General features: G+C 59.1%; 1 protein-coding gene across 1 annotated transcript; it reads right to left on the minus strand.

The window, feature by feature from the left end:
- Positions 1 to 3,634: 3,634 nt before the first annotated feature.
- Positions 3,635 to 10,933, minus strand: ARX (aristaless related homeobox). Its single transcript, XM_017827161.1, has 5 exons — positions 10,654 to 10,933; positions 8,895 to 9,615; positions 7,575 to 7,620; positions 5,333 to 5,661; positions 3,635 to 4,264 (listed from the first exon to the last, which is right to left on the minus strand). The coding sequence occupies exons 1-5, from the start codon at positions 10,844 to 10,846 to the stop codon at positions 4,024 to 4,026; spliced, it is 1,530 nt and encodes a 509-aa protein (XP_017682650.1). The 5' UTR covers positions 10,847 to 10,933; the 3' UTR covers positions 3,635 to 4,023.
- Positions 10,934 to 11,344: the final 411 nt, after the last annotated feature.

The raw sequence follows: 11,344 nt of genomic DNA on the forward strand, positions 1-11,344 counted from the left end.
GCCCCCCACCACCCCAGCCAGCCACAGTCTGGGGGTCAGGATATGGGAAGCGAGGGCTTTTACCCCGAATGGAGGCTTTTTTTGATTCCTCTCAGCAAAGCTGGTCAGATCGGAGCTGAAGTCTTGGCAAGGAGTAAACTGGATTTTCCCCCCTCCCCTTCTCCCTCTCTAATCAACTCTGGGCACCGTGCCTTGTCTTGGCCCCGCAGAAAGGCTGGGAAATGCAAAATCATCTTCATAGCATTTAATATTAAATGGAGCTGGAAAATGCTGTGCTGTAAATAATTTGGGAAAGACTGAAGTTCGGAGGTTTGTGTTTTGAGACCCAAATCGCCTTCCCTTCCTTTCCCTTCTTGTGTCCCCTTCTCCCCGCCCACCCCCCCGCCCCTCACGCTTTTAACATTAAGGTTTGTGTTTATTTGTATTTATTTGCAGTTGGGGAAGAGGAGTGTTGATATATGGAGCCGGTGGCCAGGTTTTGCTGATGACATATGCGATATGAAAAACAATTCCCATCTGCAAACACGGTTGCTGCTGTGCCAAAATTCCTCTTTTCGCCGCCAAAGGCAGTTTTCTAAGGCCGAAGCAGAGCACATCTTCCCCTTCACATCCTTCCCCGTCTTCTGCAGAGCACCTTAAATGTGCCTTAATTGAATAGTTCTCCCGCACCCTCCTTATAGCAGTTTAATAGATTAACTCATCTGTGCCAGCTTCAAATTTCAGATTAAAATTCCTTCATCCCGAAGGCAGCATTATCAGGTTGTTGGAGGCTGTTTTCAAACCTTGGTTTTGAATAGCAGCGGCTCTGCATTAATTTAACCACTAAGCTAATAAGTAGGTTTCGTTTTGTTATGCTAAGCTTTATTGCTTTTCTTTTGATCAGAATGGTGTTGTTGAGCAAAGCAGCAGACAAGGCATTCTTTGATGAGGGAATTAGCGCTCTATTCTTCCTCTATTATTCATAGCACAGTGGAATATGTAAGTACCTGAGGGTGTCAAAGGAGAGCAGGCTCTATTGCAAAGTGTTCGCCTTGTTTCTCTCAATAGCTGACTATGAGATGATAAACCGCTTAATACACTGCACTAATTGGATGAGAGCAAAAAGAGATGGGAATTAAGGCACGGCGAAAGGAGAAAGTGCTACCAGCCTTCATTCACTCTTTCACCACTTTAACAGCACCAAAGGAGGCACAAGCTTTCTATAAGCAGACTAGGGGTTTTGTGCGGAGATAAAATGAACCTGTTAGTGGATTCAGGTAATACACTAATTATTGCACAGTATAAATACCACTACTGGTTTTATAACACGGAGGTAAACTTCTTTTGAGAAGGTTATAGGATTGCTTGGCAGCAGTATAGATCCTAATAAGGGACCAGAGTAATAACCCCCTGGATTAACAAAATTGCTGCTTGCAGAAGTATGATTCGGGCTTTTACGAAGATTTCAGCGGAATGAATAAAAATGACTGAATGACATTTCTTAATGCCTAATGGCTTGATAATGATTCCCTTTTCTTTAAGGCAAAAATGTATATTTCAGTCTGCACTGTTAATAACGTCCAGGGAACAAGCCTTATTTTTCCCATAAAATTTTTTCGCGCCTATGGTGGGTTTTAGAACTCAAAAATACGGTTGGGGGCGGGCGGGGTTGGGGGTGTGGGATGTGAAATGCCGTGGGTGGAAAGGGGGGGCTGCGGGTAAGGGTCGCGGCGGGCTCCCACGCGCGATGCTCGCTCCGGCACTTCCCGGTCGGCGGCTTCCGGAGCCGGGATCGCCCCGCCGGGCCGGGCCGAGCCCCCTCCGCTCGCCCAGCCCGGGGGGGGCTCTTCTCCGGCCCCGGCCCGCCGTTGTGGAGGGCTGCCGCGACTAGACCAAATCACCCCCAAAATTCCCCACATCCTGGCGCTCCGGTCCGGCCCCACACCTGCGGCCGTCGGGGGTCAGGGCTTGGCCGGGCGGACCAGGACTCATCGAGACCGGGAAGGGGCGCGGGGCGTGCGGCCGGGGCACTTCACGCATCTCGGCCCCTGCTCCGTGGAAGAGGCACACGAGAGCGCTGCGTCCAAAAAAGAAATTTTAAAAACAAACAAACAAAAAAACCCAAACCAAACAAAAAAAAAAAAAAAAAAAATCAAAAAGAAAGGAAAAAAGGAGAGGAAAAAAAAATAACACCCAAAGGGGGATAAAAGAAAAAGGAAGTTCATCTCGGGAAGAAAGGAGTGGCAGGCGCGTAGAAACTTTTTTGACCCCAAAGGTGCAGGAGAAACAAGCAAAGTGTTCCCCAAAATTCCCATTTTTCTCCCCCCGCCCTCGGCTTTCAGCAGCGGCGGAGTCAGGGACTGCCCCATCCCCGCCCGGGAAGTTGCCGAGTGTGCGTGGGGCGGTTTCCCGCGCTGTGGGGTCGCTGGCACCGAGAGGTGACCCCAGCGCACTGCGGGGTGGGGCGGGGGGACACGCCACGGTGTCCACGGCAGCGCGTGGGCAGTACTGCCGTGGGTGCCCCTCCGGACCCCGCGATCTGCAAATCCCCTGGCGAACGGGGCCGCCGGCACCTCGTTTCCACCCCGCCTAAGCTCTGGCCGTCGACCGCGACAGAGCGACCCTCGCCCACCCAAACCCCGTGGGGGGTTCCCGGCGGCGGGGCTGGCGGAGCGCAGCCCCCGGCCGGCCCGGCGGGGCTGAGCCCTGGGCACCCCCGGCCCCGGTGGCCCTGCAGCCCCCGCAAGGACTGGGCTTTTTGCTTTTTCTTTTGTTCCTTTTTTTTTTTTTTTTTGTTAAACATATATTTTTGTTTATTTTTTTTCTGAACGTGGCACTTCTCCACCGGATAGCAAGGAAAAGTGTTAACAATANTGAACGTGGCACTTCTCCACCGGATAGCAAGGAAAAGTGTTAACAATAACGACATTACACGAAAAAGTACTGTACCATCGCCTCTTGAGGGTTTCAGAAACCTCTACAGTTAATAAGTTAAATAAAGGGTTTGTACATAAATATTTGTCTAGGAACCCTATTATATCTACAACACAGTAAGAATCTACAGAATGACAAACTTTTACAACACTACACTGAGTGCAATTGTTTTATAACATTTCAAATATACAAAGCTCTGTTCTTTTTTATAACAATGGTATGTACAGAATCAATAATCACAGTTTAGTGACTTAAACAGTCCATATTCTAGCAGTGTATTTCCCTTTGGTTTGATATAAAAACCTTGGTTGGTGTAGTGATAAAGAATATAACAAGAAAAAGATATACCCTTTCTCTTAAGTGCACTGGTTATCTTACAGCATCAAATTTACTTTCAGTCTGCACTGGCAGCATCCTTGGTTAGCATATGCAGCTCGTTGCACCAACATGTAAAATAGTTTTCCAGCGCTTCTAACAGATCAACTGAACTTTCTAGGATGTTATTTTAAGAAGATGGGGACAGCTTTCCCCTCCTCTTTGCTTCTCTATCTTTTTTTTTTCTCTTTCTTAATTACAATTCTATTTGTTTTTTCTTTTTTTTTCTTGCCAGATAAACAGAAGGAAAAATATTTAGTGTATGAAACGCTAGTATATAGTAACTTTTATTAGGGCTTTTTTTTTTTTTTTTTTTACATTTTTTTTGTTTTGGTTTGTTTGGTTTTGGTTTTTTTTTTTTTTTTTTTTACTTTCCCCCCCCCTTAGTGTTCAGAGAGGAAATGGACACGTCGTACATTTAAGAAATGTACCAGCCAAGGAGTTAATTATTCAGGAGCTTGCAAGTGTCGGTTCACTCGTGTGATGCGAGAGGCGCTCGCTGTCTCCAAGTTCCTAAACCGAGAACCCACCACAGTCTCAGCTGCTGGTCCTCTTTTTTAAAAAATCGTTACTATTTTTTCCTCCCGTTTGGTCTTGATTCGTGCTGTCTGAGGTGACCTTTATTGATTCGCGTATTTACTCTCCTCTTTTCTCCCCCTCTCTCTTTTTTTTCCCCTCTCCCCCTCTAAAAAAAACCCCAAACCTAACCCGAACCCCGCGGACGGCGGCCATGCCTTAGCACACCTCTTTCCCCGTGCTGTTGCCGGGGAGGATGTTGAGCTGGGTGAGCTGGGCGGCGTGTTCCTTGGCCTTCAGCCGCAGGGCGGCGATGCTGGATGCCCGCCGGTCGGCGGCGGCGCTGGCCGGGTCCCCCAGCCCCGCCGAACCCACCGCACCCTCGGCGGCCGGCGCCGGCTGCCGCAGCAGGGCCGCGGCGCTGGAGGCGCTGCCCAGGGGGGACATGGTGGAAAAGAGCCTGCAAGGGAAGCACAGACGGGCCGTCACCGCCGAGCCGGGGACCGCATGGCCCCGCTCGCCTCCTCCCCGCCAGGCGGGGACGCGGCGGAGACAGAGACTCGCTGGGAATACCCGACGCCGGGGATGCAAAAGATAGTTTTGTGGGGGAAAATAAAAAAAAAAAAAGAGGAAAAATCGTTGAGGCTGGTCCTCCCCGCCTTGTGTTCCCGGGGGGTACAGCCGGCAGGGAGGGGGATGCGAGGGGGGTTTCTCCCTAGGGAGAGAAAAAAAAAATAAAAAAGGGAAACCCCCGGTGCTGGGAAGGCAACGCTCCGTTAGCCGGGTCGCCCTCCGCCTGCCCCAGCGCCCCGCTCTGCGCCCCGACGGGGCGGCCGCGGCTCCGCGGCAGCTCTGCCGGCACTGCCTGGGGCTTCCCCGGCTTCGGCCGCGGACGCTTCGCGTGGAGGTACGCGGACCCCACGGGAGCTCGACCCGACAAGAACCCGTGGAAGCTGCTCGGCCCCGCTTACGCCCACAGCTAAAAATTCGCTTCTCACGGACACCCCCGGCCGGAGGCGCTCACGGCGCCCGGGATGTCACAACTTCTGTTCACCCCGAACGGCCAAACACCAGCAACTCTCGCCACCCCTGGCAAAGCAGAGGCCACGCGTGCACGTTGGGCAACCCACGCAACAATTTAGTGTCTGCGTGGGAGCACCGGTTTCCGCGGGGCCCCTGCCGCGCCCCTGCCCCGCGGGACCGCCCGTGCTCCCGCCGGCGCCGCCGCCATGGCCGGGCCCGTCCGCCCCCACGGGGCACCCGCGGCCGCGCGGGGGGCGGGCGCGAGGGCCGCCCTCGCCCAATAGGAGGCCAGGACGGGAGCACGTGACCCGCGCGGCGCCCAATCGGCGCCGGATGCCGAGCGCTCCAAGTTCGAACGCCGGGGCGGCCGCGCGCGGCGGGTCCCGCGTGGGGCCGAGATCCCTCCGTGATAACCCCGCGGTGCCCCCGCGGTCCGACCCCGGAGCCGCCGCCACCCCCGCCCCGAGGGCCCCCCGGTGCCAGGTCGCGCGTGGGCGGGCGGTACCTGCCGAAGGCGGGGCTGATGAAGGCAGGGTGGCGGAACACGGCCGCGCCCAGGAAGGTGCCGAGGCCGAGCGGGGTCCCGCCGGGGGGCAGCGCCGCGGAGCCGGGGGGCGGCGGCGGCAGGCTGGGAAAGGCGGCGGCCGCGGCGGCGGCGGCGGTCCAGGCGGAGTCTAGAGCTGGGTGATGAGGAGGGAAAGGACTAGCATCAAGGTATGGACTGAGGGGGTGAGTTGCTGACAGGGGACCAGGGAAAGGCAAACCTGGGGGGTGTGTCTGAGCCCCAGCCTTTTCCCTCTTCCGCCACTTAGCCCTACGGTTCTGGAACCATACCTGAAAGCCAAAAGAAAGACCGGTTTTAATACGCCTGCCCGCGCCCTCGGCGGGGCGAGCCGCGCAGGAGCCCCGCACCGGCCCGACGACGCCCGCTCCTCCGCAGTCCCCAAAGCGGGGGCACCCCAAAAAGGGGCCGGCCCGCGGGATACACGGGTGTCAGAGCCGCGCTGCAGCTCTGGGCGGTGCCGACCCACGCCGGAGCTCTCGGTGATCCCCCGGCCCTGCCCCGAGCCCTGGCTCCCGCAGGGGCGCAGCAGTTCCGCACCTCCACACTCGTTCGTGGCAGGTCGGCGGTGCGGGGCAGCTGTCGGCGCCGGAGGCGGCTCCCCCAGCACTGGAACTGCAGGAATACGATTTCCCAAGGGGACTATGCGGGAATTATTCCACACTCACACCGCTTTTTTTTTTTTCCTCTAAAGAGCATATTTACAAATTATATCGTTTGGGAAGCGTACTTTTTTTTTTCCCCCTTCAGATTTAAAGAGAGGGGAAAAAATCGTGAATTTCACTGCCTCAAAAACTATTTCTTCGTTTCAGACGTCAACCAAAGTAGCAAATATAGCTTTCCAGGCTGCCCTTTTAGGATCTATTTTATGAAAGTTAGTTAGGGTGCCACGGCACTGCCGTCCTTTCTCTCTTTTACCCCTCCCACAAAGCAACAATCGTGAACTAATACGGGCTTAAACCAGCAGAGAGGTAAAAATACAGCATTTCAAAGGAAAATAAAGTATTCCCTTAATAACCAAGTGTGCGATCATCACACACACCTAAAGAGAGAGACTTAGAGAGAGACAGATGTTTGTAAATCTTTTGGGGCAAGTGTGGACTGAGTTTTCCCCATTAGGCTGAGTTTTGTAAGCTCAGCGTGAGAACCCTTCTCTCTGGGAAGGGAGAAAGACAACAGTGCTGTGGGTCTCTCTGTGCAGTTGTTCAGTGAGAACTGATCTCCACACGCTCCCATCTGGGTACCCACGAGGAAGAGGCACTGCGTTCGCGGGGAAGGCAACAGCCTGGCATGGAGGGAGCGTCTCTCCCCGCTAAAACTCAATTAGCAAGCTGTCCTCGCTACAATTCCCCCTTATTGAATTAATAAGTCTGAGTACGCCCAAAGGTAAACGAAGGGACTCTCATAATTCATATTCACTTAATTACATCTTCTGCCATGAATAGAAGAGAGAGAAAGGGGGGGTCTTTCTTTTAAAAAAGTTATTTAACTTTCCCACGACTTGTTCCCCTGAGCTGAAAATACTGATTTGCTGTCACATCTCTGTTTGACAATGGAGAAATGTGTCAACAGAAAGGAGGGGACAAATCTCATCATTAGCCCCTCTAATGCAAGAAGCTGTTGTGTATTAAATGAGCCATATGGAATTTATTATGCTTTATCAGCGCCCGATTTTAACTGTAAAGTGATTTGCTCAGCTTCAAACCCAGAGACATCTGTTTTCTGTTGGCAATCAGGGCATCCCAATGTTTATCGTCTCTTTGGTTATGAGACCCGGGTTGGGAAATGCTCTCTGGTATGGGGCGGCAAACACCTTTAATAGCATTGCACTCACTCACTATTAGATCAATGCAGGCTTATTGCTATCAAAAATGGGAAATCAAATAGCATTAGCCAGCTCCTTGTGCAGCCGGAGAGGAAATCAAACAACATTTCGCCTTCAAATGGCCCTGTTTGTTCTAGCACTAAGTGGGCTTTTATGAAGCCCGATTGGAGATTTGATGGCAGCCAAATACCCGACTTGCGGCCGAGCGGGTCTCTAACAACCGAAGCCCCGTGGGGGCCCTGAGTTTTAATGACACGGGTTTTCGCCAGCCGATAGCTCGGCCCTGCAGGGGCCGGGGCCACTCTCTTCCCGGGCACCGCCGAGGGACGCGCCCGTCCCGGTCCCGCCGCCGCCACTCACCTGCACTCGGGCTTCGGTCAGATCGAGCCTCATGGCCAGCTCCTCCCTGGGGGAGACACACACGCCGCCGTCAGCCCGGGGCACCCCGAGGCTTCCGCGCCCAAAATCCCGGTGCCCAGGGGAAGCGGAGCCAGGCCGCGGGCAGATACCGCCTGTCCCTGTCGCCACCGAGCTGGGCGTCACTCGGGACTCTCGGGTTTTGGAACTCCCTCCCCGCCACTCCCCAAATTTGGCCGGTCCCCGCCGCAAGCCGCGGTGTAGGGGACGGACAGCAGCCACACTGCGATTCGCGTTGTCGCAATTAAGGCAAATCGGAAAATACTAAGGCGCTGGAAAATCGCTCATCAGCTCTGTGCCCGAGAGAGGAGCATTCCCAGCGTAACCAGGACACGGCCGCCTGCCGGGCGTGAAAAGCCCCGGAGAAAAAGCCAAAGCCGTAAAAGACACCAGCGAAAAAGCCAAAGCCGTAAAAAACACCAACGAAAAAAAGCGCGGTATGTTTCTACACAGCCCGGGCAGCCGCTCCCGAGGCCGGGGCCAGGCAGCGCCCAGAGGTGAGACCCGCGGGCGATGCGCGGCTTCGAGGTCCGGGCAACAAAACGCCCCCGCGGACACTCATGCCCCAACATCCCCCCTCTCCCTCCCGGGCAAAACAAACGAGAAGCCGGGAGGATCTCCGTGATCGAAAAGGGCAGCTCTGGGGACTCAGCCCCCCTCTGGCCTTAACGCGAGAGGGGGGAGCTGCAGTTTTAGGGCAGCGCAGGGAGGGGGCTGGCGGCTCTGCCTCTCTTCCTGCCTGCACTTTCCGCAGAAGAGCCGGCGGCCAGACCCACCGCCACCGAGCTCCCATTCTCAACGGAAAAATGACCCCGAAAGTGCGGACAGAGTCGAGCCGGGCCCCGCGGGGCTCCTCGGAGGCGGCTCCGGGCAGCGAGAGGCCCCGAAGTGCCAGGCCAGTATTTTTAGGCAGCGGCGCTTTGATCTGTGCCCCTGCCGGGGCTTCCCCGGGTCGGGCCAGGCTCCAGCCCACGAGGAGCGCGTAACCGATCCCGGCGGCGGCCGCGGCAAGAGGAGGGATGGGCAGGGGGTAAAAATAGCCCCCGGCGGCGGCCTTCAGGCGGGCCTGCCCGGGCGCTGCCGGCTTGAGTCCCTCCGGAGCCCGGCAATGTTCCCTGTCTCCTCCCAGCCCGAGGGTGCCCGAGGCAGGATTCACCCTCGGGGTCGGTTTGGAGACAGGGGTGCAGCACACGCACTGCGGCCCCGTCCCGTCCCCCCGGGGCTCGCCCTCTCCGCGCTCGGCTGAGGCTCCGGCGCCGGTACCTGGTGAAGACATCGGGGTAGTGGGTTTTCTGGAAGGCCCTCTCCAGCTCCTCCAGCTGGTAGCTAGTGAAGGTGGTGCGGTAGCGGCGCTGCTTCCTCTTGAGCAGCCCCTCCTCGGAGTCGCTGCCGGCCGAGAGGCAGACGCTCTCCTCGCCGTCTTTGCCCTCGCCGTCCTCGGGGTGCAGCAGCAGCTCCTCCTTGGGGGACAGATCCCCGCCCTCCGCCCCGGGGGCTGCGGCCGCGCCCCGGCGGGCATCCTTCAGCAGCCCCCCGCCGTCCTCGCCCAGCAGCTCCTCCTCCTCGTCGTCTTCCAGCTCCTCTTCCTCCTCGTCCTCCTCCTCTTCCAGCATCTCTTCGTCCTCCTCCTCCTCTTCCTCCTCGGCGGCCGGCGCGGCAGGGCCCGGCCGCTCCTCGACGTGCGCAGCGGGGCTGCCCAGCTCGTCCCGGGCGGGCGGCGGCGCCACGAAGGGCGCGTTTTCGCGGTAGCTCTTGCTGCGGCTGATGCTGACCTGGGGCGCCTGGCTGATCTTCAGCGTGTCCCACGGGGCGGCGGCGGGCACGGGGCCGGCGCCCCCCTCCGGTCGCCCCTCGGGCCGGTCCCCCCGCGGCCCCGCTGCCCGCGGCGGCAGCAGCCGGCCCCCGCCTGGCCCGTAGAGTCGGCGCAGTTTGGGGGGAAGGTGCAGCTCGGCCGGCTCGAAAGGGGGGCTGCCCTTAGGGGACCCTGAGCCAGGAGAGTGGCGTAGGCGGCCGCAGCAATCGGACGGAGCGGGCAGGTGTTGGGGAGAGAAGGGTGCGGAGGAAAAAGAGAAAGGAAGAGAGAGACACGGTCAGCAGGATCTGGGCGAAGAGCCCAGGGCGAGATCCTAGTCCCGCAGCCACCTTTCGGGCATCATTTTCCATCCCGTAACGGTGGTAAGACCCCCCCTTAACCCGTTCCTCAGACCAGCCCCTGCTCCCGGCCTGAGAAGAAATTGCTCCCGGCCGCAGAGCCCGGCCCAGCGCCCCGCTCAGAGGCGGGATAGGCTCCGGCGGCTCGGGCAGCTCCGGGCCTGCGCCGGCCCCTCTCCGACAGCGGCCAGCGCCGGACCCCATCCCAAACGGCGGGGCAGCCCTGGCGGCCCGGGGTTCCTTCAATGGCTTTTTTTTGTTTTGTTCCCCCTCCTATCGTCTCCCCACACTCCCAAAGTCTGGCTTTGCTTTTGGAGGAAAGAATCCCGCCCGCCTGTGTACGCCGGTAAAGCGGGAGCGAGGCCGCCCGCGGGAGCTGCCCAGCCGGGCTCCCCGCGGCCCCGGAGGGGGCTGCAACCAACTTCGGGCCGAGGGCGGTGGCTGCCGGCGCCCCGTGTTCACCGCCTGCTCCTGCCGGGCGCGGCCCCAGCTCGCTCGCCGAGACTCGGTACAGGTCTAAGGCGAACGAGCGACCACAAATCTCAGCTCGCACCGATTTATTTTAAATTAAAAAATTAAATCTACATCGAAAGCAAGAGAAGCCTAAAGCGCCGGTATCCGATACCCCCCCAGAAGGACTAAATTCCGGGCACGGCTCCGGCCGCGCTCCCTGGCAGCACAGCAGCCGTCAACAAGCACGGTAACGGGATAACGGCGGCCGCAGCTCCGAGGCCGCGCCCGGCCGTGCGGTGCAGGCGGGGAGCGGGGCCGGGGCCGAGCCGCGGGCTGTGCGGGGAGGGGAGACAGAGCTGGCCCTGCCCGACGCCAGGGAAAAAGGATGGGACGAGCGGAACGGGGCGGCGGGGCTTACCTTGCGCGGCCTTGTCGGTGTCGGGGCGAGCGGCGATGGCGGGCAGGGCGGGCGCGGTGCCGAGCAGCCGCACCTTGCAGGGGCTCCGCCGGCCCAGGATGCTGTCGATGCAGTAGGAGGACAGCAAAGTTGGCGATTTACTTTTGCACTCGGGGCGCTCGGCGCAGCTCTCCTCCGGATAGGGGCCGCTCATGGCGGCGGCGGCGGGGCCGAGCCGTGGGGCCGAGGCGGGAGCGGCGGCGCGGACGCCCCCGCGGCGCTGCCCGGTGCCGCCGGGACGCCCGTCACGGGGGGAGTGAGCGGCGGCCGCGGCGCTCTTGAGTCCCCTCGGCTCCACGTGCGGGCAGCCGCCCCCTGATTGGCTCCCGCCGGAGGCCGGGCGGCCGCCGACAGACGGCGCCCGGCAAAGCCCGGCTCGGAGCGCCCCGGATCGGCGCCCGCCCCGAGTCACCGCCCTGCCCCCCCGCCCCGCCCCGCCCCTCCCGCCGCGCCCCGCCCCCGCTCCGTGGGGGCGGCAGCCGGCGGGGACCCGCTCGGGGGAGCCGTCGGGGGCGGCCGGGATGGGCGGAGGCGGCGGAGCCTTCGTGGAACGCCTTGCCCCGTCCTCCCCCACCCCGCCCCGACGGAGTCCCGCTCCCTGCCCGCCCCTTCCCTCACCCTGGGCGATGCGTGAGCGGGATGGCGTGGGCGC

This window comes from Lepidothrix coronata, unplaced genomic scaffold (assembly GCF_001604755.1).
Source record: "Lepidothrix coronata isolate B3197 unplaced genomic scaffold, Lepidothrix_coronata-1.0 Scaffold135, whole genome shotgun sequence".
Taxonomy (NCBI): domain Eukaryota; kingdom Metazoa; phylum Chordata; class Aves; order Passeriformes; family Pipridae; genus Lepidothrix; species Lepidothrix coronata.

Bases quoted from the DNA above. Each gene is read 5' to 3' on its own strand.
- ARX (XM_017827161.1), bottom strand. From the start codon at position 10,846: ATGAGCGGCCCCTATCCGGAGGAGAGCTGCGCCGAGCGCCCCGAGTGC. The intron at 9,616-10,653 runs GTAAGCCCCGCC...CTCCTGGCTCAG, and splicing joins CACCGACAAGGCCGCGCAAG to GGTCCCCTAAGGGCAGCCCC. The intron at 5,662-7,574 runs GTGAGTGGCGGC...TTTGGCTTTCAG, and splicing joins TGACCGAAGCCCGAGTGCAG to GTATGGTTCCAGAACCGTAG.